The sequence below is a fragment of the Anas platyrhynchos genome, chromosome 9 (genome assembly GCF_047663525.1).
Source record: "Anas platyrhynchos isolate ZD024472 breed Pekin duck chromosome 9, IASCAAS_PekinDuck_T2T, whole genome shotgun sequence".
NCBI classification, from domain to species: Eukaryota; Metazoa; Chordata; class Aves; order Anseriformes; family Anatidae; genus Anas; species Anas platyrhynchos.
Window position 1 is genome coordinate 15393554 of NC_092595.1, and position 22240 is coordinate 15415793.

Genomic DNA, 22240 nt, shown 5'->3' on the forward strand with positions numbered 1-22240 from the left:
CTGAAAAGCTCACCAAAATTATCAGTTTTCTCTCTGTGCTGCTTGTAACAAAGGGAAGAAGGAACATCCTGTACTGGGAAACATCTGACATGAGCTGTCATAGCCGCTTAGCATTCAGGAGCATGACCTAGAAATTCTGGGCTGTGTTTAGAAACCGTAATACTCACCCAAAATGCGCAGCGGAGGGTTTTGGCTGAAAGCATCTGAATTCGAGGGGGAATCTGCATGTCGTTGACGTGGGACTTGAATGTGTGCAGTCTCTGATGCGTCTTCCCGGGGACGCTATCTGAGAAAAAATCAGTATATGGGGAATATTTCCACCTCACTTGGATTTCAAACATTTTGCTGCCTCAGTAAAAAGGAAAGAGATTGAGCTGGTGACATCCATGGGAAATAAATGCCTAAAGCCTACTCCCTGTGTCAAATTTACCCCTCTAGGTGTATCTGTATAAGTCAGATTTGACTCCCCACATCAAATTTTGCTTTAAATAGTGGTAGGTTGGGAATATCAGTCATATTTCACTTAGTTATTACTGCTTATTGCTCACTTAGTTAGTGCCAAAGTTATTATCAACCCCTGAATGAGCATCACCACATCACAAAGATCTACGTGTCAAAATAATTATTTTTCCTCCTCTTGCATTATTCGTGGGAGTGGATTTTTCCTCTACTCCAGCTGCTCATGGTTATCTGTTAGCTATGCACAGCTGCTCAGCCACAGGCAGGCCATCCTTCTGGCTCAGAGGTCTGAAATGGCACATTTTGGACATGTCTGACAAGGCCTATTGCTCTCTTGTGTTGTGCCAGCGCGTACAAATTTCATTAGCAAGTAATTCTCTAATTTGGTAATCAGGAAGTGAAAAAATAGAGATAAAAACACATGAGATGCACCAAGTAGCTTTCATTCTATCATTCCTGAAAAGAAGCTGTGCTGGTGGATGTATTATTACACACTCAAACACACCTGAAATCAGGAATTAAGGCAAATTCCACTTTTTCCTTCCTTTATTATCTGTTGAAAAAAGCCTTTCTCCACACCAGTTTTAAAATATAACTTACAAAACTCCCAGATTCACCACTTGGGTCGTCGTTTCAAAACCCCGAGCCTTACACGTGACCATAGCACTGCCACCAATGCCCCTGACATCTTTTTGGGGCTTTCTCTGTTTTTTCCCCTTCTCCCTCTCCCCCGGGCCCTGCCGTTTCATTCCCCTCCTTGCTGCCGGCAGCCCCGCCCCCGGTGGTAGAAGCCCCGCCCCCTAATGTACAAGCCCCGCCCCCTGGGAGCACAAGCCCCGCCCCTTTGTGTGAAAGCCCCATCCCGGGGTGTGGAAGCCCCGCCCCCTGGGTGCAGAAGCCCCGCCCCCTGGTGCAGAAGCCCCGCCCCCTAGCCGCGTGGCCCCGCCCCCGTGACGCGGCGCGGCGCGGCCATGAGGCTGACCCGCGGGGCCGTGCTGGCCCGCGCCAAGGCCGCCGCGCTCGATGGGGTCCGGCGGCTGAACTGCTGGTGGGGGGGGGACGGGGACGGGGACGGGGACGGGGATGGGGACAGATGGGGATGGGCAGGGGATGGGGACAGGGCTTGGGGACACGGCAGGAGATGGGGGTGGAGACAGGGATGGGGATGGGAACAGGCAGGGGGTGGGGATGGGGGTGGAGACTGGGGTTGGGGACAGGGGATGGAGATAGGGGATGGGGACAGGGACAGGCAGGGATGGGCCGGGCAGGGCTGAGGACAGGGCAGGGGATGGGGACAGGGTAGTGGGTGGGGTGGGGTGGGGACAGGGACAGGGGATGGGGACGGGGACAGGGGATGGGGACAGGGATAGGGATAGGGATGGGGATGGAAACTGGGCAGGGGATGGGGATGGAAACTGGGCAGGGGATGGGGATGGGGACGGGGCAGGGGATGGGGATGGGGACGGGCAGGGCTGCGGTCAGGCCTGGGCTGGGGACAGGCAGTGGGTGGGGACAGACCAGGCTGGTGGGTGACACACACCCCTCAGGGTCCCAGATGGGACATGGTCGGGCATGGGGCAGGCTCGGGGCTGTCCCCCAGGTGAGGGGATGGTGGGCAGAGGGCTGATGGCGGGGCGGTGCGGTGACACCCAGCCCTCCCGTGACACCCCTCTCCTCCCACAGGGGCAGCCACCTCACCGATGTAAGTACCTCGCTGCTGGCCAAAATCCTTCGGGGCTGGCACCCGCCCGCCCCAGCGAGCCCCCGCCTGTGCCCGCATAGCAGACAGCAGCCTGCACGCACACAAACCCTGTCTGTAGGAAAGGGCTGCCCCGGTAAGAGGGACGGAGCCGTCCTGGAGCCAGCACGGAGAGCAGCGGGGTGCTGGTGGGGCAGAGGGTGGAGGAGCTGCTGGATCCGCGCTGGCTCCGGCACCAAATCCCTCTGGCGGTGCCTGGGTCGGATTGAAGCAGACCTGAATTCCTTCTCCTGCTTTTATCTCGCTTGGGTGCAGTTCAAATCGCTGCGTGTGTGTTTACTTCTCCCTGGGAGTGCCTCTTATTGCTTCTCTCTCTTCCTGCCCAGATCTCGATATGCCGGGATTTGCCCAACGTCGAGGTGATCTCCTTCAGGTGAATGCCAAATCGCCGGCCTTGGGGAGGGCGGAGGAGCTCACGTGCCTCGTGGGGCCGCGTCCTGGCCTTTGGTTCCTTATTGCCTCTGGGACTGCGTCCCCGAGCTGCCGGGCTCTCCTTGCTACCTGAGAAAACAGTCCCTGTTTCAAGGGCGGTTCAAATGTCTCAGGAATTTCGCTCCCCAAGTCATACTGCAGGGTTTAGATGGGATTTTCAGGGCCTCCGTGTGGGGCCAGCTTGCAGAAGGCTGGTTGAAATGCCTCTGGGATCTCACAAAGCGCATTTCTCCCGTCCTTCATCTGTCCTGGGGGTCATGCAGAACCTCCGCTGTCTTCAAATTTACATTTTTTGGCTTGGGAACCTTCAGTGGGTTCTCCTGGCCTGAGCAGCTGCTGGAGCAAAGGGTGTTGGTGTGACGGGTACCTGGGGGAACCAAAAGCTGTCACTGAGCAGAGAGCAGTGCCTGCTGTTTTAATTCTTTCCTCTGGTTACCGAGACGAAATGCTGCCTTTCTGCTCCCTGTGAAGCTCCTTAGCGCTGCCCTTGCTTCTCTGGGAGGCTTCTCAGAGAAGCTGGTGCAGGAAAAGGGGGTGAAAAGCTGCTGTGTGGTGAGGGCGGGTGGGCTCCCCGGGGCGGGTGGGCTCCCTGCCCGCTCACCCCCTGCTCTCCCTGCAGCGTGAACGGCATCTCGGACCTCGAGCCCCTCAACCAGTGCCAGAACCTGAGCGAGCTCTACCTGAGGAAGAACAACATCGGGAGCCTCAACGAGCTCTTCTACCTCAAAAACCTGCCCCGCCTGAGGGTGCTGTGGCTGGCTGAAAACCCCTGCTGCGGGCCGGACCCCCACCGCTACAGGATGACGGTGCTGCGCAACCTCCCCGGCCTGCAGAAGCTCGATAACCAAGGTGGGTGTTGGCAGGGGAGCAAAGCTGGAGAGCAGGGACGTGCTGCTTCCTCGTGCTGCTTCCTCGTGCTGCTTCCTCGTGCTGCTTCCTCGTGCTGCTTCCTCGTGCTGCTTCCTCGTGCTGCCTGTCCTTTGGCCCTTCCGTGCTGGCGAGGCTCAGCCAGGCGGAGGCTCTCCAGGAGCCATCGCTCCGGAGCTGTTTTCTCCCTTCTGTGCCCTGCAGCCCTGGAGTTAGCACTCGTGGGACTGCAAGAGGCTCATTATAGCCCAGACTGCGCTGCTAATTAGTGGTTTTTCCGGAGCTCTCTCCTTTGCTCTGGCCAAAGATGGGTTCTGTAATTGGATCTGCGGTTACAGAAAAAGAGCTTTTCCGCCTGCTAGCAGTAATTTGGTGGCTTTTGGAGCCTGCGAAGCATCTTTTGCATCCCTCCCTGATACCTTCCTCCTTTTGGGAGGTTGCTGACAGCCGCCAGTGTTCTCCTGTGTGGGTTTTCCTGCAGGAGGAGGCTGAAAGCAAAAGGCTAGTACAAAGGAGAGTTGTTGGGTGAAGCCCCCGTGGCGCAGCTCTGCAGCAGCAGCACATTCCTGCTCACGGCTGCCGTCTTCCTGGGCTGCTGGAGCTCGTTGCAGCAGGCTCTAGGCTGTTGTTTTGTTTTTTTTTGCAGCCGTGACAGAGGAAGAACTGTCCCAGGCCCTGCTTGACGGGGAGGAGATCACAGCCCCGCCGGCCAGGAGGAGCGTGGGGAACGGCTGCCCCGAGTCCGCTGAGCCCAGTGCTGCTGAATCCACAACGGAGACCGAGAGCGAGCTGCTGAACTTCGGCCTGGAGGAGACAAAGTGAGCTGCTGGGCCTCCCGGGCTGAGCTCCGGGGTGGGGTGAAAGGACTCTGCCAGCAGAGCCCGATAACTCTGCGGCCAGGCCGGCAGCTGGCGCGGGTTCCTGTTGTTCCAGTCAGCGTGGTGGAGCCGTGCTGGGGTAGTGGCGCTTGTGGCTCTGGTTCTCCATCTGCAGAACCGGCTCTTCTGTAGCTGGCTGCTTGCTATCGGCCGCGGGGATCCTCGCTGGTAGGTGAGCTCCTGTCCGGTCCTGCTCAGCTCCTCTGCAGCGTGCTCTGGCGCACGTCTGCCCGTGGCACGTGTCGATGTGGTCAGTCCCTGCCAGCCTCAGGCATGAGGAGGGAGCAGCTTCCTGGTGGCAGCACGCCCGTTCTCATCCTCTGACCATGAGGCTCGTACTCCAGGGGGGAGTTTTGCTCGGGGTGCTGCGTTCTGCAGGCAGTGGCGGTGTGTGGATAGACGTGCTCTGAGTCCTTCGGCTGGATACTCCCTGCGTGGCTGCCCGTGATTGCAGGGAACCGGCCTGGCAGAGTCAGGTTTTGCCATCTGCTCCTGGTAACGTTTGCTCTTCCTCCCTTTTTCTTCAGCAAAATTCGAGAGCAGCTCGGTATGAAGCCTGTTCCCAGGGACAAATTTTCCTCCTTTTCACCTCGAGCGACGGACTGCAGCCGAAAGAAGAGAGTGAGTATCTTTAAAGACCCAAGTGCTTTTCATCCTTAAGACGCCACGCAGTGTTTTTGTTTGTTTTTTTTTCCACCGAATGCGGAGGAAGCCTGGCGGGGTTTGTACTCTCCATCTGTCTGCACATAAGCACACGTGTCCTTACGTTGGGGCTGTGCTAAAAGCATGCACAAATTGGGCAGCTGGGGGACAGGAGGCTGCCGAATCCAGTGCTTAGGTGGATCCTCAGCCCTCTCAGTGGTTTAGCCCCAGATGAACCTCGTGGATCTTGGCTGCCCAGCCGGGAATTGCTGCGTGCTGGGCTCGGTGCCATCGCTTCAATTGGCACGGGAAGGCCAGAGCCAGATCTGGACCATGTTCTGCCTCGTTCCACTGGTTGTTGCCCGCAGTTTCATTCATTCATGCTTTAAGCTTCCTTTGCAGTACCATGCGTACTGCAGGCCTTGGCCTTTTTCCTCTTTTTTTTCCTTTTTTTTTTTTTTTTTCTGGGAAAGAAAACATTAAACAAGGGGACTCGGCCACAGATTGCAGCTGGGGATGTTCAGGTTGGACGTTAGGAAAAACATTTTCCCTACAAGGTACGTGGGGAGGCTGTGGAATCTCCCTCTGGAGGTTTTCAAGACGTGGGTTGACAGAGCTGCTGCGCGGTGCTGGCAGCGGTCCCGCGTTGGTTGGAGGTTGGGCTGGGGACCTTCAAAGGTTCCCTCCAGCTGCTGCCGTTGGGATTCTCTGCCTCAGAGCAGTGGGGACGCATCCTTTCCCACTCTACACACATTCACACTGGAGAGGGAGGGCGACTGCTCAGCTGAACGTGCTTTTCCTTCCCGGAGCCAGCTTGGAGGGTGCCCAGGAGGCAGAGCCATGTGGGCAGCTGGTGCAGGACTGGGTGGACGAGTCTGTCCTGCGTTCCTGTCAGCCTCCTCCCAGGCAGCCTCTGCCCCTCTCGGCTTCAGGGGGGGTTGGTTTGTCCCCGTAGGTGCAGGTGCCTGTTGCAAAGTGCTGGCAGCAGTGGTGGTGGTGTTCCTAGAAGGAGCAGCTCTTGGAAGATCAAGTACCCCGTTCTCGGGGCTGGCGCTAACGTGTTTGTATAAAGCAGTGTGTGTCTCGTCCCGACAGAACAACGTGCTGAATGCCATCCTGCTTCTCACGAAGGAACTGGACGCGGAGGGTCTGGAGATCGTCCAGCAGACCGTGGGGAGAAGGCTGCAGGCCTTTCGGAAGAAGGAGCTGCAGGAGGAGTGAGGGTGCCTGTTGCAAAGCTCCCTGGAGCGCTCTGAGCCGGGGAGCCTGCCCCAGCCCAGCAGCACCGCTCTGCCCACACATGCCTGGCTACAGCCAAAGCCTCAGCGCTTTCCCTGCGGACGGGGTGATGCTGGCTGCAAGGAAACTGCCCCTTTAGCTCTCCTGACATTGCCCCTGGCTGTGCACGTCGCGCTGGCAGGATCTGGCTCTCGGGAGCTTTCCTCTTTGCATAGCAGGCTCCATTAAATCACATCGCGTGTGGCTGGGGCCATTTAGTGGGAGCCGCAGGGGGATCAGCCAGCAAAACCCAGCAGGGCTGCAGACAGAGGTGCTGCTGTGCTCTGTGACTGAAGGTGTTGGCAAAGCCCACTGGCAGCCAGGCAGATCACTGCTTTTAGGTTGTTCCCTGTTGGACCAACACGCAGCCGGTCACGGCACCAGCTTTGTGTGTAGCAGGCTCTGAAGGCAGCTTCTGCCACAAAGATTTGTTTGAATCTGTTGGGAAGAAGCTGCCTAAAAGAATCGTCAAGAGCTGTCTGGTGCAGATGGTGAAGGTCAATGTCAAATTCTTCATTTATCTTAAACTCCTGACTTTTTCTGGCCCTTGTTAGCACATCCAGCATCTGACTCGGCAATGAGGTGGCCCAAAGAAAACCTTGGCGCAGCCTGGGTGAAACAGCACATCCTGAATGCTCAGCTGTAGTTTCACCTCTGCGTGTCCCTGCAGGCATTAGAGCAGCTTAAGGAAACTTAACCTCGGAGCGAGATGCCCCTGTGCATTTTGTGGTTTGGGAGAAAAGCCAGGCGCTATTATCTGATTGCACAGGTATCCAGGGCAGTGGTAAGCTGCAAGATGAGTTTACTAAAATTTTACAGAGCTGTTAAATACTGACTGAAACGTTGTGACATACCAAATAAAAGCTATTTTCCCTCTAGGATGCCTGAGTTGTGGCTGGGGCTCAGCAGCCATCGTGAGAACAACTGACTCCGGGCATTGCTCTGTTATGTCTGGGTCACGGCTCGCATTGTTAGCCGCAGGGTGGCTGCTGGCCCCTGCTCCCTCCCGCTCCACTGGACATGAAATGCTTCATGCGCCCGCAGTGCTGCTCGAGAGCAGAGTAACTCCCTGCTGCCGAGCTGCTTTCCGAGGGTGCTGCTCGCAGCAGCAAGTGCACAGTGGCTGCAGGAAGCAAGAGATCAAGCAACGCTCAGTGTGTTTCATGCAGAGGTGCGAAGCCTGCCGGGGCAGCACCCAGGCGGTGGGGACGTGGCCCTTGGTGGCCTCTCGTGCCTCTATTCCTGGTGTCAGCACAGGTCCCCGACCCCCCCGTGCTGTGTCATGCTGGTGGGAGGGAGCGCTCCTCGGGGACACGGACTGCTACGTGGCCTTGGTGTGAGGGGGCACAGCTCGTCCTCCGGGTGAGGACTGCTGATGCTTTCAGCTCCTCGGATGACCTAGTTCTTGCCTGCTGCGTTAAACCCGGCTGCGTTTAACCAGTTCGTGTGATTCATAATACGCCAGACTTCCCTTGACAGCCAAGGCCCCAGAGACTTACCCGTCATCTCGAGTGCATCTTGCCCTTGCGCCGAGGTTAAATCTTCTCCCAGGCTGCCTCGACAGCCTGCTCGGCGGCAGAAATCGCTCCTGGTAGACACCCCCTGGCCTGGTGCCCCCTGCTTTGCCAGGACAGCGGCCAGAGCAGGCATCATGGTTTGCCAGGGGGGCTGGGTGGCTGATGGAGCTGATGGAGTGAGGGTTTGCCATGGCCTGGGGCTGCTCCACCGCAGCTCCTCCTCTCCCAGCTCACAGAAGCTGTGCTGCTAATCCCCAGCAGCGCCACTGTCCCCGTGCACAGCTCCCCGCCTACGTGCCGGGCTTGTCATACTTGGCTGCTGTCACTGCTCCGGCCGCCAAGTGCCCCTGCTGCTCCCGAGCCCGCCGTCCCCCTGTCCCCCGGGGGACCTGGCCCCAGTAGGAGCTGTGCCTGGGGTCCCCGGAGCAGGTACAGCCCGGGAAAAGCCGCGATGTTTCCCTCATCAGCAAGTTCTGCTGTCTCTCTGCATGCTCAGCTCTGGCAGGGACAATGCGCTAATCATCGTCTTTGTCCAGAGCTTAAAATAAGCACCGTGGCCAGCTAGGGGAAAACAGCGTTGCCCTTAAAATCAAAGGGGGCTCGCCACTGGGGACAGCTCCACGGGACAGAAAACATCGCTGTGTCCAAACCCCAGGACCGTGACACATCCCTGTGCTGGTGATGTCCCATCGGCCTGGCCCCGGGAGGGACAAGTCCTGGGAAATTTGATGTCTGGCATCAGCCGAGCCCCAGTGCTGCGATCCGGGGCTGTGGCGCTTGGCAGCCACCCTGAGAAACTGCGTGAAAGCCACGCGTGTCACCCCGAGAAGTCAGCTTTGAACTTCCCTCAAAGGTGGGAGCCAAACCAAGGGGGAAGCGATTTTCCTCCAGGGTCGCGAGGTCACCCCGCAGAGGGATGTTGACTTTGCACCCGCTGGAAGGACCCGCACATGGGAGAGGCCGCCCATGGTCCTGCTCTCCCAGGACCCCTGCTTGGGATGCACACACCATGGAAACCTCCCAGCCCAGCGTTAATCCAGCTCTGGCACGTCGCCTGCAGCTCAGCTTTCTCACGCCCGCTCCCCAGAAACCAGCCTCAGCATGGGACTGTCCCCTGAACCCAATGCCCACCCCATGGGGACGATCAGCCCCGTTCCTCCCCGCGGGGACACGGCGCCCAGTGACCACACCGTCGAGGCAGCTTTGGCTCCAGCAGGTTTTATCTCTAGATGCGAGCGACGCCGCGGTGGCACGAGGTGCGGCGGGGTCACGGAGTGGCGGTGAGATGACGGGAAACAGCCCCAGGGCCACGCGGTGGTGGTGGTCACAGCCAAGCATCATGCAAGGTGGCCGGGGACAGGGGCTTGCTGAGACCTCTGCGTCGAAACGACTCAGGGGGGATGGGGCCAGGGGCTTCACCGGGCAGAGGAAGCCCCCAGGGCCATCCCCTGCCTGCTCCGGCACAGCGGCGCCTGCTCCTCCGCTCCCCTCCTGCGCCGAGCGCGCTCAGCTAAAAGCAGCACTTGGTTGGGGCGGTCAAGCCACGGAAGAAGGAATCAGGATAACCCCATCATTAAATAACAGCAATAAACTAGAAGAGGATGATTACGGGGCTGGGCTGCGCGGCCGGGCTCGAGGAAGCCTCCTTGCCCCCGCTCTGCGCAGGGCCCAGCCCTTGGACCAGTGATTTCAGGCAGGGTTTGGGGAGGTTGCGCTCGGGGACAGCCCCTAGAAGCCCTTCTCGATGCTGAGCGTGCGCCGGGTGACGTGCTCCATCTTCCCCGAGATGTACTCGGTCAGGCTGATCTGGTAGTTGGCCAGCATCTTCAGCATCAGCCGCAGGTTCAGCCACCACTGCTCCTGGGGCAGCCGGTGCCTAGGAGGGGGGGACACAGCTCTCTAGTGGCCCCCGGGGACGGCAGCCCTCGCCACCAGCATCGGGAAGGTCCCCACGGACAGGGGATGGGGACTTACTCAAAATCCGTGACCTTCTTGAGCTCCGTCACGGGGCTGAAGGCCACCACCTTCTTCCTCAGCCCGATCACGCAGGCGGAGTCGGCCGAGTTGGCAAACACGCGCCCTGGGGGGGACGCAGCTGGCCGTGGTCACCTCGCCATGGGGACAGCGGCCGAGCTGCCCCGTGCCACCGGTGTCCCCCCGACCCTTGGCTCACCCTTGCGGTAGACCTCCTGCAGCTTCTCCGACATCCACAGCACGGCCTTCACCCCCAGCTTGGTCCCGTAGTTGCGGTCAAAGGGGGTCGGGGCCCCACCCTGGGTGCAAAGAAAACACCGATGTCAAGCCCCCGTGGCACGTGGCATGGTGCTGGTGGCCCTCCTGACCCCGCAGTACCTGCTGGAGGTGGCCCAGGACATTGATCCTGCAGTCGAAGATCCCTTTGCCCTCGGAGGAGTAGAGGTTGTAGAGGAACTCGGTGGTGTAGTGCTCGTGACACTTCTCATTGCTGGGGGAGCAGAGGGAAGGGGTGGGGGGGCCGCTCCTTCACTTGGCGTCCCCAAGGTGCCCCTGCGCCCCGGGGGACCCCCGACTCACCGCAGCACCAGCCCTCTCTGGATGTCCGTCTTCATTTTGTCAGTCAAGTGCTCCACGTTGGCCTGCGAGACAAACCACCGGCACCTCCTACATCCCCCCCACGTCCCCCAGATCCCACCAGACCTCCTCCGGAGCCCGCCCCGTCCCCATTTTCCTTCCATTTTTTCACCCCAGCGATGCCATCAGGAGCCCAGGGGCTGCTCACCTTCAGGTCGTGGATGGTGAAGGGGTCTTCGTACACGTAGGCGGCGTCGGCGCCCACGGCGATGCCGGTGACGGTGGACAGGTACCCGCAGTAGCCACCCATGGTCTCCACGATGAAGACGCGGCGCTTGGTGCCCGACGCCGACTGCTTGATGCGGTCGCAGCTCTGCGCCGGGACAAAATTTGGGACGGGGTCACAAGGGTAAAGCCTGCTGGGGGCGAGCGGGGGACCCCTCGCCGCTGCCCCTCACCTCCATGGCTGCGTTGACGGCCGTGTCCGAGCCCAGGCTGAAGTCGGTGCCGGGCACGTTGTTGCTGATGGTGGCGGGGATGACGCACATGATGATGCACAGCTCCTCGTACTGCCCGCGGGCTTCCACCAGCTGCAGCACCCCCTCGTACGCCTGCCATGGGCACAGCAGGGTCCCAAACCGCCCCGTTGCCCAGGGCTGGTCCCATCCCTCCTTGGTGTCCCCACGCAGAGGCGCAGGAGATGCCACCTCCCTCCGGTGACACCGCGGGGCGCTTTCGGAGCCCTGCCCTTCCCAGCCCGTGCCAAAGGCTCTCCCCGCACCTCGAACCCCCCGATGACCAGCAGAGCCTGGATGTTGAATTTCCGCACGTTCTCCACGATCTTTTCCATGCAGGTCTTGGGCAGAGTGCTGCAGAGGGGAAGGGCGGTGGGGTGAGGACCACAAGGTCCTCAAGAGGCTGGGTGACAGCGGTGCCCCCCCGGCGCTCACCACTTACCGCTTGGTGCCCAGCATGGAGCCGCCGCGCCCCAGCCAGCCCGCCACGTCGTGCCAGCCCACCTCGCGGATCTGCAAGAAGCAGCACACGTTTTTGGGGTTGGGGACAGCCCGGCCACCCCTCTCACAAGCTCTTTGGGGTTTTCGGAGCCGGTGCGCTGACCTGTCCCTTGGCCAAGCCCTCGAAGCCGTCGTTCACCGCGTAGACGGTGTGGCCCTGGCAGATGCTGATGCGCACGGCCGAGCGAACGGCCGCGTTCATGCCGGCGGCGGGGGCACCCACATTCAGGATGGCCAAGCTGAAGGGGCTCTGCGGGGACAGTGGTGGCACAATGGGGACAGCAGCTTGGCCACCGCACGCGCCTGCCCCCCTCAAAAGTAGAGGTGACGATGGAGGGGACGTCCCGCCGCTCTCCCTTACCTTCTCCTGCGCTGGCTTCTGGTGTGCCAGCATCTTGTAGATGTTCCAGTTGTTTTCAAAGCTCCTGCGAGGACAACGATGGCTCGAGTGGAGAGCCCCCATCCCAGCGGGACCCTCTGGGGACACCTCCCAGCCCCCTGTGGTGGCCACCACCCCGCTCCTCACCTCCCACGGAGCTGGATCGCCTCATCAAACCTCTTCTCGTCCATGGCCTTCTGCACGTCCTTCGTCTTGGGGGAGAGATGAGCGCCGTGACGCCCGTGCCTGGGGTGATGGGAGCAGGACGACCCCAACACCCACCCCAACCTTCTGGGGACAGGTGCCACCAGCGGCTCCACACCCCCGGGGACCCCCGGTGCCACCGCGTACTCACCACCTGGACGCACTCCATCAGGGGCAGCCGCACTGACTGGTTCCCCGACAGGCTCACCACGCAGGCGGGGGTGTCCGGGGTGGCCTCCAGCAGCGCCATCACCGCCTCCATCCCCATCTTGCTGCTCTGAAAAGGGTTTTGGGGCACGGGGTGGGGGGGACACCCATCGGGGCGTCACTCTGGGGCCACCCTTGCCGATGCCTGCACCTCGCTATGGGTGCGCGTGGTTAGGAATCAAGCAGCGGGGCGTGCCTGATCATTTCCTATTTATGATCAGAAAGCCACTGAATTATTTAAAAGCGGTGATTTCACAGCAAATTAAGGCAAATGGGGCCATCACTCTGCCCAGCTGCGCCTGGGGGGGACTGTGTGAGCTCGATCCAAGCTGGCACATCCTTGTGATGGGGCAGGGTACCCCCAAATCCCCCTTTTGCCATGCTCCCAGCCCTTTTCCAAGCCCTTTTCCCCTCCCACAGCAGCCCCCCTCCCTGCCCAGGACCCACCAGCACACGGTCGAAGGCTGAGGGCGTCCCCCCGCGCTGCACGTGGCCCAGGACGGTGACCCGAGTGTCGAAGCCCAGGCGCTGCACCACCAGCTGCGGAGCGGAGAGGCCGTCAGGCCGGGCAGGATCCGGCCACGGCCAGGGGAGCGGGTGGAGGTGCAGGGGGGGGCCTTACGTCCTTCACGTAGTTGGAGGTGATGGGCTTGCCGTTGCGGTCGATGGCGCCCTCGGCGATGATGATGATGTTGAGCCGCGACCCTCGGCTGCGCGTCTGGCGTGGCGTGGGGAGGGGGAAGGAAAAAAAAACACGTCGGCAAAATCAGCGTTATTTGGGTCCGTCCCTGCACCCAGCACCCTTCCCGCGGTCCCCGGTGGGGGTCGCAGGGTACGGGTCCCCTCTCACCTCCCCGAGCCTCTCGCACATCATGTCCTCCCAGCCGTCCTCCGGAGGGGATTCGGGGATGAAGAGCCAGTCGGCCCCCGAGGCCAGCCCGGACACCAGCGCCAGGTACCTGAGGGGAGCGGCGTTGGCACCCGCGTGTCCCCAGGGTCCCAAAACGCAGCAGTGGCGGCGCTGCCCCCCGCCGTGCTCCTCACCCGCAGTGCCGGCCCATCACCTCCAGCACGAACGTCCGCTGGTGGCTGCAAGGAGAGCGAAGGGAGGAAGAGGAGGAGAAGGAGGAGGAGGAGGAGGAGGAGGAGGGAGGCTGGGCGTGCGCCCACGGGTGCCGGGGCCGACGGGCAGCCCGTGCCGCTCACCTCTGCGCCGTGGTGGTGATGGCGTCGATCACCTCCATGATGCGGTGCAGCGCCGAGTCGGTGCCGATGGTCATGTCGGTGCCGCAGAAGTCGTTGTCGATGGAGCCCACCAGCCCCACGATGTTCAGCCGCCCGTTCGCCTTCGCCACCTCCTCGCTGATCTGCCCTGCTCCCCCGATTCCCCGCGACACCGGGCTTTGAGCTCCGGACCCCTTCCCACCTCCCGTCTCCAGGGGACCCCCCCATTCGCCCCCCTCGCCCCCACGCACCGTCCCGCAGCAGCTCGTCCAGCAGCCCGCCCCACTCGGCGCGGAAAATATCGGCCCCCGTCAGGCTGCCGTCGCCGCCGATGACGCAGAGGTTGGTGATGCCGTGCTCCACCAGGTTGTGGGCGGCACGCAGCCGGCCCTCCCGGGTGGTGAAGGCTTTGCAGCGGGCGCTGCCGATGACCGTGCCGCCCTGCCGGGGATGTGGGGAGGGACACAGGGGACACAGGAGAGGGGGGGGGTGACGGTCCCCGGCTCCTCTGGTGGGTTTAGGGTTAGGGTGAGGGGCGCCGGGCGAGGCTTACCAGCTGGATGATGTTGGAGACGCTGAGCCAGGTGGCTTGCTTGATGTTGTCACCGCCTTCCACCAGCCCCTCGTAGCCCTGTGGGGACGCGGAGGTGAGGTCCCCGAGCACAGGACGAACGGGTGAATGGATGAAAATAGGGCCGAGGGGCTTTTGGGGGAGCAGGGGGCGGACAAACCTCGTAGATGAGGAAGACCTTGGCTCCCACGTAGATGCCCATGCGGGTGACGGCGCGGACGGCGGCATTCATGCCTGCCGAGAGGAGATGTGACAGCGAGTGGCACGGGGGGGCTCCACGGGGAGACCCCCTCCAGCCAGGAGGGGACCCCCGACAGCTCCATCGTGCTGGGGCATGGCTGTCCCCATGTGTCCTGTGTCCCTCGTGTTCCCATGTTCTGTGTGTCCCATATCCCACGTGTCCCATGTCCTCATATCCTGTGTCCCCCATACCCTGTGCCCCTATATCCCATGTCCCCACGTCTCCTGTATCCTGTGTCCTCCGTATCCCACGCCCCGTGTCCCCCATGTCCCTGTGTCTCCCATATCCCTTGTCCCCCATGTCTCCATATTCCTTGTACCCCGTGTCCCCATATCCCTTGTACCCTGTGACCCATGTCCCCCACGTCCCATGTCCTCATATCTCTTGTCCCCCATGTCCCAAGTCCCCAAATCCCATGTCCCCCATGTCCCATGTCCCCATATCCCTTGTACCCTGTGTCCCAAGTCCCCATATCTCACGTCCCAAGTCCCCGTATCCCTTGCCCCCCCCGCCCCGTGCCCCCACCCCGTGTCCCCACGTCCCGTGTCCCCGTGGCGCGTCCCAGAGGCCCCCGCGGCACCGAGGACTCCGCACCCGCCGCATCCCCGCGGCCCGGGGGGGGGCTCGGCAGCTGCCCCCGGCCTCTCCCCTCCTCCCCTCCCTCCCTCTCCTCCCCCACCTTGCGCGTCGCCGCCGCTGGTGAGCACGGCGATGGCCATGCCGGCCCCCGCCATCCGCAGCCGCTCCAGCTCCGCCGCCGCCATCGCTGCGCTCCCGGCACCGGCGCCGCCGCCGCCGCCGCCCCGCCCCCGAGAGGCCCCGCCCATACCGGTGGCCACGCCCCCTCCTCCCGGTGGCCACTTCCCCTGCTGGAGCCGTGCCGAGCCGGGCCGGGCCGGGGGCGTCGGGGGCGTCGGGGGCCGGGTTGGGTTGAGCCGAGCCGTACCTGGCCGTGTCGTACCGGGCCGTGCCAAGCCGAGCCATGTCGTACCGAGCCGTGCTGAGCCGTACCGAGCCGTGCCGTGTCATACTGTGCCGTGCCGAGCCGAGCCGTGCCAAACCGTGCCGAGCCGTGCCGAGCCGAGCCGTGCCGAGCCGAGCCGTGCCGAGCCGTGCCAAACCGTGCCGAGCCGTGCCGAGCCGAGCCGTGCCGAGCCGTGCCGAGCCGTGCCAAACCGTGCCGAGCCGTGCCGAGCCGAGCCGTGCCGTGCCGTGCCGAGCCGAGCCGTGCCGAGCCGTGCCGAGCCGTGCCGAGCCGTGCCAAACCGTGCCGAGCCGTGCCAAACCGTGCCGAGCCGTGCTGAGCCGTGCCGAGCCGAGCCGAGCCGTGCCGAGCCGTGCCGAGCCGTGCCGAACCGTGCCGAGCCGAGCCGTGCCGAGCCGTGCCAAACCGTGCCGAGCCGTGCCGAGCCGAGCCGTGCCGAGCCGTGCCGAGCCGTGCCGAGCCGTGCCGTGCCGAGCCGTGCCGAACCGTGCCGAGCCGTGCCGAGCCGTGCCGTGCCGAGCCGTGCCGAACCGTGCCGAGCCGTACCGAGCCGTGCCGTGCCAAGCCGTGCCGAGCCGTGCCGAACCGTGCCGAGCCGTACCGAGCCGTGCCGTGCCGAGCCGAGCCGAGCCGAGCCGAGCCGTGCCGAGCCAAACCGTGCCGTGCCGAGCCGTGCCGAGCCGTGCCAAACCGTGCCGTGCCGAGCCGTGCCGAGCCGAGCCGAGCCGAGCCGAGCCGTGCCAAACCGTGCCGTGCCGAGCCGTGCCGAGCCGTGCCGAGCCAAACCGTGCCGAGCCAAACCGTGCCGAGCCGTGCGGAGCCGTGCCAAACCGTGCCGAGCCGTGCCGAGCCGTGCCGAGCCGTGCCAAACCGTGCCGAGCCGTGCCGAACCGTGCCGAGCCGTGCCAAGCCGTGCCGAGCCAAGCCGGGCCGAGCCGTGCCGGGCCGTGCCGGGCCATACTGTGTCGTACCGAGCCGTACCGAGCCGTGCCAAGCCGTGCCTTGCCAACACCAGCCTGCCGTGCAGTCCCCATGCCCGTACCGGGCCACTCTGCAGCTGTTTCAAGAAGCACCCGTGCCCCCCAGTCCTTCCCAGTTCCCCCCAGTCCTTCCCAGTTCCCCCCAGTTCCCCCCAGTCCTTCCCAGTTCCCCCCAGTCCCTCCCATTCCCTCCCAGTCCCTCCAACCCCCTCGCAGGCCCCCCGTGGCGCCCGGCAGGGAAGGGGTGCGGCTGTCCCGGGCTAAGGAAATGGGAGCGCCTTGGCTGGACTCCCACCATCGTCCTCCTCCTCCAGCTCCAGCTCCACCTCCCCGGCCCCGCTAAATTCCCCCGCTGCCGCCCGTCCCCACACATCCCATCCCTCCCGTCCCGTCCCGTCCCATCCCGTCTCGTCATGCTGCTGCTGCTGCTGCTCTGCGGGGCCCTGGGCTGTGGGGCGCAGGGCACAGGTAAGGCCGCCCAGGGCTATGTGGGGCACCGTCGGGTTGGTGGGCGAGCGGTGGGCTTGGGGTCATGCTGCCACCGCCGGCTGTGGTGACCCCGATGTCTCCCGGCAGCCCCGCTCGCCTTCACCATGCTGCAGTGGACGCGGGTGTCCAAGGGCAGCTCCGACTTCTGGGGCAACGCCACGCTGGGCGGGCGGCTCAGCCACCTCCTGGAGGGCCACAACGTCACCCAGGTGCTGCCGCTGGAGCCCCCGGCCGCCTGGGAGCAGCGGCAGGAGGTGGTGGGCAACTACCTGACCTACTTCAGCGAGCTGGTGTGGCTCTTCAACAAGGAGAGGCCCATCAACTGTGAGTGCTGGGGCACAGGGGGGTGCGAACGGGGCCGTGATGACTCGGTGCGCGGAGGTGTTGGGGGCGCTGGGGGTGTTGAGGGTGGTTCTGGTCCCCCGCCCGTCCTCACGGCCTCCCTGCAGACACGCAGAGCCTGTGCTGCCGCCTGGGCTGCTGCCTCTTCCCCAACGGCACGGCCCGCAGCTTCTACGAGATCACCCTCAACGGGACGGCCTTCCTCACCTTCCACGTCCCCACCGCCACCTGGGAGTGCCGCTGGCCCGGCAAGGACCCGGTGGCCTCCTTCGCCCAGCGGGAGCTGATGAAGTACCCGGAGACCACCCGGGACCTGCAGTATTTCCTCAACACCACCTGCGTGGACATCCTGCGGGCTCAGAGCCCCGAGACAGGTCCGTGCCGGGGGTGACAGGGGTGGCCGGGGATTATCCCCTGCTCCCGGGGGCTCATCCCTTGAGAGCAGGGGGTTGGGGTGGCCTGCCCTTGTCACCTCCTCTCCCCTCTTGCAGGCAAGCAGAGCAGCCGGTCGCACGCCCCGCTGGCGCTGGGTCTGAGCGTGGGGGTCTTGGCGGTGCTGGGCATGGCCGGGGGCATCTTCTTGTGCACGGGTGGCAGCTGCTAGCGGTGGCCACGGCTGTCCCACGTCACCCCACGGAGGCAGGGGACCTACCCAGCGTCACCCCATGGAGGCAGGGGACAGATCCTGCATGCCACAAGCCCCTCACTGGCGGGTCCCCCGGCTGGGATGTCCCTCCCCTGCCTTGGGGACAGTCCCCACGCTGAGTGCCGAGGCTTAACGCAACACCACGCTTGGCCGGGATGGAAAAAACGAGGAAGGGGACTGGTGAAAAATCAGAGAAGAAAGCCAAGAAAGCGTTCAAAGGCTGGCGCTCAAACCATCACTCGTCCCCGTTCCGGTAGGGGGGGAATGGGGGAAGGAAAGGTGGCACACCTGGGCGAGGACCCACCGGTGGCCATCCACCTCCACGCACGACAGCCCTGCTTCGGTTTTGGTGCAATAAAACCCCTTCTGCCCACCTCCTCGTGCCGCCTCGCCTTGCTTTGCGGCCAGACCGTGCGTCCTGAGTTCGCTCGGCCTCGGGGGAGGCTCGTGGGGCTTGTGCTGCCTGAACTCGTCGTGATCCCCGCGCCGCTTTGTTTTCACTGCAGCAGGGATTTTTCCCCGGGGCCAGCCGGCTCAATTTGTTTTTCTTTGCCTTATCTCCCTCTGGCACACCAAGGGGGACTGGAGGGACGCGGGCAGTTTTCCTGGGCAGGCTGAAGCCTTCGCTGCTGTCACCTACAGACACCGGCTGCCCAGAGACGGGGACTGGGGATAGAAGGGGCTTTGGGGGGGATAAAGAAAAGGATTGTTGGGGAAGCACATCCTTGTGTAAAAGCAGAGCTGCAAACACAGAACTCCTTGCAGGAGAAGGGAGTCAGGCAGGGAAAGGGGGAGATGGAAAACGAGATGGGAACGGGATGGGGAGATGACCCGGCGGTGTCCACAGCGAGGGCTGAAGGAGGAGGGCTCCAAAAACCTCATCTGATCCACTGGAGCTGCCAGGTGGCCCTGGCCGCCCTCCACCCCGAGCGGCGCGCTCGGCCGCCCCGCTGCTCCCCACCCTTCAGGGGGCTCCTCGGCCAGAGCGCGAGAGGCCTGAGCCTCCAAAGTGCTGACACCACGGCAGGCGAGCGTCAGCATTCGGAGAACAGCCTCCAGCGGGGCGTGAGGGCCGTGTCCATGTCCCCAGGATGGCTCCTGGCCGTCCCCGAGCACCCAAAGCCAGCACCCCCCTGTCCCAGAGCCACCTCCCCGGCAGTGACCAGCACCCGTGCCCAACGCATGACACAGAGCAGAGCGAAAGGTTATCGCAGCAGCATCCGTGCCCCTCCCAGCCCCAAAATTCCTCTTTCCACCCCCAAACTGCCTCATCATGGGGTCACCACCACTTGCCCCTGCACCAGCACGCCGGGGACGTGTGGCATGCCGGGTCACAGGCGGGGAAGGGCTGGCTGCAGCCAGCTCCCAGACACTGCTTAAATATTTACCATCGCTCTGGGAGCTGGTAGCCGCATCCAGGGCCCGTCCTTTCTAAAATCTGGCCGTGCTCCCCTCGCGGGACGGGTGCCAGCGCTTCGCCGCACGCATCCAAGGGGCGAGCGCAGTTTGCTCCTTGCTTTATTTTCCCCACAGCCCCCCAGAGGCTTTCCCCAGCCCCCTGTGCAGCGTCTCCTGAAAGCAAACACTAAAAGCAAACCCTGCTGGTCCCCCCCTCCCCATGAGGGTTCTCGTTTTGTGTGCCGCGTGGTTTCCATCACTCAGGCTGCTATCGCTGCTCGGGTGGAGATAAGGCGCCCAGCCTCGAGCTTCGCGTGGTGTTGCAGGGAATAAGGCGATGCCCACGGGGTAGGGGCAGGTTTCCCCTTCGCCTTCACACTTACCCCATGGGTGCACACCTCCCCTCGACCCAGGGTCTAGCGGGGGGGTGCGGGGATTCCCCCTGCACACCGTGTCCCTCTCCCCACCCCGTCCCCAGATTCAGGTCCCCCTCGCCCCAGCTGAAGCTGCGGCACCTTCTGCTCGTCAGCAGGGCAGGAAGAAGGGCTTAGCCTCATAAACACCCCCACGCACGCAGAGCCTGCGCTGGTGTCATCAGTGTCCCTCCGGCCTCAGTGAGCTCCATGCTCTGAGCTGTCCTCAAAGGTCACCCTGCGACAGCCCCGGCTGCTTTCGTGCGCGGAGTTTCCAGTTTTCAGCCATCCCTCTTAACCCTGCTCTTGCACCAGGGCGAGGGTGTTTGCTGTTAGCCAGTGCCCCCAGGGAGAGGGTGGTTTGCTGGTTTGTTGTTTTATTTTTTTTTTTGGTAACGTATTTTTGCCTCGTTTGGGTTAGCAAGAAGTTTGGGTCCCAGGGGAGAGCACCCACGGAAAGCTTCAGTGATAAGGGGCAGAGCTGACGCGTCCCCCTGCAGGGCACAGGGGTGCCCAGGACCCACCACTGCCCTCTTCCCTTTCCTCTCGCCTCCCAGGTCAGCGTGCCTGACCCAGCCTGCGGAAACAGGAGGGGAAAGCTGGACCCCGGCCACAGTCAACAGCAGGCGGTGATGTGGCAGGCGGGCAAGCGGAGGTTTTTGGGGCAGGAGCAGCACGAGCAGCGCTGACATCCCTGCTGCTGTCCCCACGCCAGGGAAAGCTCCGGTCTGAGCGAGCCAGCCCCTGCCTGACGGCAGCGAGCAGCTCAGCCTGATGCCGATCACCTAAAAACCACCTAAAATGGTGTAAGAGATGCGGGCAAGGAGCTGTCGCTTCACCTTCCTGAGGGCTCCAGCCCTGTTTGAACAGCTGCACGCGGGGATCACCGCAGGTCTGCGCCTTCAGGACAGCAATTTGCTCCTGGCAGCGGTCACTCCCCTCCTATCGCCGCCCGTCTCTCAGATATACTCGAGTTTAGGAACAGATAAGTGCTTTAGAATAACAAGCTCTTAGGAAAAAACAGGGCAGCCAACACTGCGCTTCCAGAAGTTTCCATGGAGGACAAATTGCTGTTTGGGAACGCTTTCAGCCCCTGCCCGGACTCGGGAATGCTCCGGGCAAGCAGTTCGGCTCGTTGGGGGGAGAAATAGGGGAGCAGCAGCTCCGTGGGGCTGAGGGCATTGGAAACAACCCCCTCGGGCCAGGCGATTCCTTGGGATCCATGCACCCAACGCTGCTGCTCCTGCGTGCGGTCTCCAAACCACAACAGCTGCTCCGGCACAGGCGATGTGGCTTTGCAGGCAGCAAGCCCAGAGGGTCAGACCCTGACGAGGCTTAGACGTCATGCAGCAGTTACTGGGAAGCCGCCTCTCCCTCCCCGTGCAAGTGCTCTGTGTGGGATATTTGTCCTACGAAGAACCGGAGGGACCCTTTGCCCGGTTATCTCATGGAAAACAGCAGGCCAGAGGCACGTGCTCGCTTGCTTGGTGAGAAGAGATGCAGTTACCTGCTCCTGGCCTCACCTGGAGCATCCCCTCCCAGCTGATGGCCAGGAAAATGGGGTCTGACATGGCTGGGGGGTCCTCACCCCATCCAGAGGCAGCAGAGATCCAGCCAAAGGAGGGCAACAATGTGCTGACAGCGCAGCATGCGACGTGGAAGAAACACCTTCAGGAGATGATCAGAAGTGATCACTGTGAAGCGGGATCCCATGTCAGCCAGGCAGTAGCCCCTTGCTTATTTTACAAGCCCTTCTCAAAGGGGCGAGAACTTCTAGAAACACATTTCGAGGTCAGGCATCTTGCTGAAGGAGTGGAGCAAGGTGCCTGTGTCTGACGGGTCAGCAATTCTTGGCTCTGAGATAGCGGAGTCCCCACGTGCTGGGACTCACCCGTGCTGGCAAAGCTTCACCAAAGCAGAGGGCACGGGACATCAACGCCACCGACCCGCAGCTGCTGCCTTGTGTCTCGCTCTCGCCCTGGTAAAACTGTGGCTTGGCAGCTCCTGTTGCTGCTCAGCACAGCACGGGCCCCTCGGAGCAGCACAGATCCACAATAGAAAGGAAAAAAAAAAAGTATACAGGAAGGAAAAGAACTAGCTTGGAAAGGAAAAGCAGCGGCAAGCACAAGTACTTGTGCTCGGAATAAGCACGTTGTCTGCTGCTGGGGGCAGGGCTAGGAAGGGTCATGTCGCAGCCAAAAATCTCCTGCAGAAGCCGAGTTTGCTGTAAGGTTTTTGGCTTTATTGCTGTGCTGGCAGTGTGGGGCATGTTGGTAGGATAGAAAGGGCCATGGAGCAGTCAGCAAATGGACCCTTGCAGGGCTGACAGCACGAAGCAGCCCCATGCGCAGGGCCATCAGGTGGGTTTCTGTGCAGTCAGAGGTTTCAAAACATAATCAGAGTGGGGAAGCGGGGCACGGAGCCACCTACAGAGACCTGGAAACAGCTGGCCCAAGGGGCTGATGCTCTTCTAGCAGCCCCAGCCAGGATGAACGCCTTAGGCTCGAGTGAGGGTTTTGAGGATGATGAGCACTGAGACCGAGGGTCTGGCAACCTGGTGCTCACCTCGCCCCTCTCCTGGCTGTTCCTGAAGCCCCAGTTTTGCTCTGCCAAAGCAAACGCACAAAGGATCCAACAGGAAACCTTCCCAGTGCTGCCGCTTCCGCTGCGTCAGCTCCTGCTGCTGGACTTCAAGGGCTGGGTGGGACGCGGCTGGACCACTGCGGCACACAATGGCTGGGCCACTGCTCCCCACCTCCCCAC

General features: G+C 62.5%; 3 protein-coding genes across 5 annotated transcripts; 2 read left to right on the plus strand and 1 right to left on the minus strand.

Moving 5' to 3' along the window:
- Window positions 1-1370: 1370 nt before the first annotated feature.
- Window positions 1371-7193, plus strand: CFAP410 (cilia and flagella associated protein 410). Of its 3 annotated transcripts, none has more exons than XM_038183739.2 (7): window positions 1371-1507; window positions 2143-2161; window positions 2545-2591; window positions 3270-3499; window positions 4164-4335; window positions 4923-5016; window positions 6133-7193. In XM_038183739.2, the coding sequence occupies exons 1-7, from the start codon at window positions 1431-1433 to the stop codon at window positions 6256-6258; spliced, it is 765 nt and encodes a 254-aa protein (XP_038039667.1). In that variant the 5' UTR covers window positions 1371-1430; the 3' UTR covers window positions 6259-7193. The 3 variants fall into 3 exon arrangements, with proteins under 3 accessions (XP_038039667.1, XP_038039669.1, XP_038039668.1); XM_038183741.2 differs by having other exon boundaries at window positions 1415-1487; XM_038183740.2 differs by lacking the exon at window positions 1371-1507 and adding an exon at window positions 1991-2059.
- Window positions 7194-9034: 1841 nt separating this feature from the next.
- Window positions 9035-15062, minus strand: PFKL (phosphofructokinase, liver type). Its single transcript, XM_038183738.2, has 22 exons — window positions 14904-15062; window positions 14144-14217; window positions 13966-14043; window positions 13664-13853; window positions 13395-13560; window positions 13233-13277; window positions 13039-13147; window positions 12811-12906; window positions 12636-12728; window positions 12133-12258; window positions 11925-11989; window positions 11760-11823; window positions 11502-11648; window positions 11340-11410; window positions 11164-11251; window positions 10841-10993; window positions 10591-10755; window positions 10386-10447; window positions 10185-10296; window positions 10006-10105; window positions 9807-9912; window positions 9035-9708 (listed from the first exon to the last, which is right to left on the minus strand). Exons 1-22 carry the CDS (start codon window positions 15049-15051, stop codon window positions 9561-9563), a joined length of 2406 nt encoding a protein of 801 aa, XP_038039666.1. The 5' UTR covers window positions 15052-15062; the 3' UTR covers window positions 9035-9560.
- A 1440-nt stretch (window positions 15063-16502) lies between these two features.
- PROCR (protein C receptor) lies at window positions 16503-18041 on the plus strand. Its single transcript, XM_038183599.2, has 4 exons — window positions 16503-16657; window positions 16766-17002; window positions 17128-17394; window positions 17512-18041. The coding sequence occupies exons 1-4, from the start codon at window positions 16603-16605 to the stop codon at window positions 17622-17624; spliced, it is 672 nt and encodes a 223-aa protein (XP_038039527.1). The 5' UTR covers window positions 16503-16602; the 3' UTR covers window positions 17625-18041.
- The last annotated feature ends 4199 nt before the right edge of the window (window positions 18042-22240 follow it).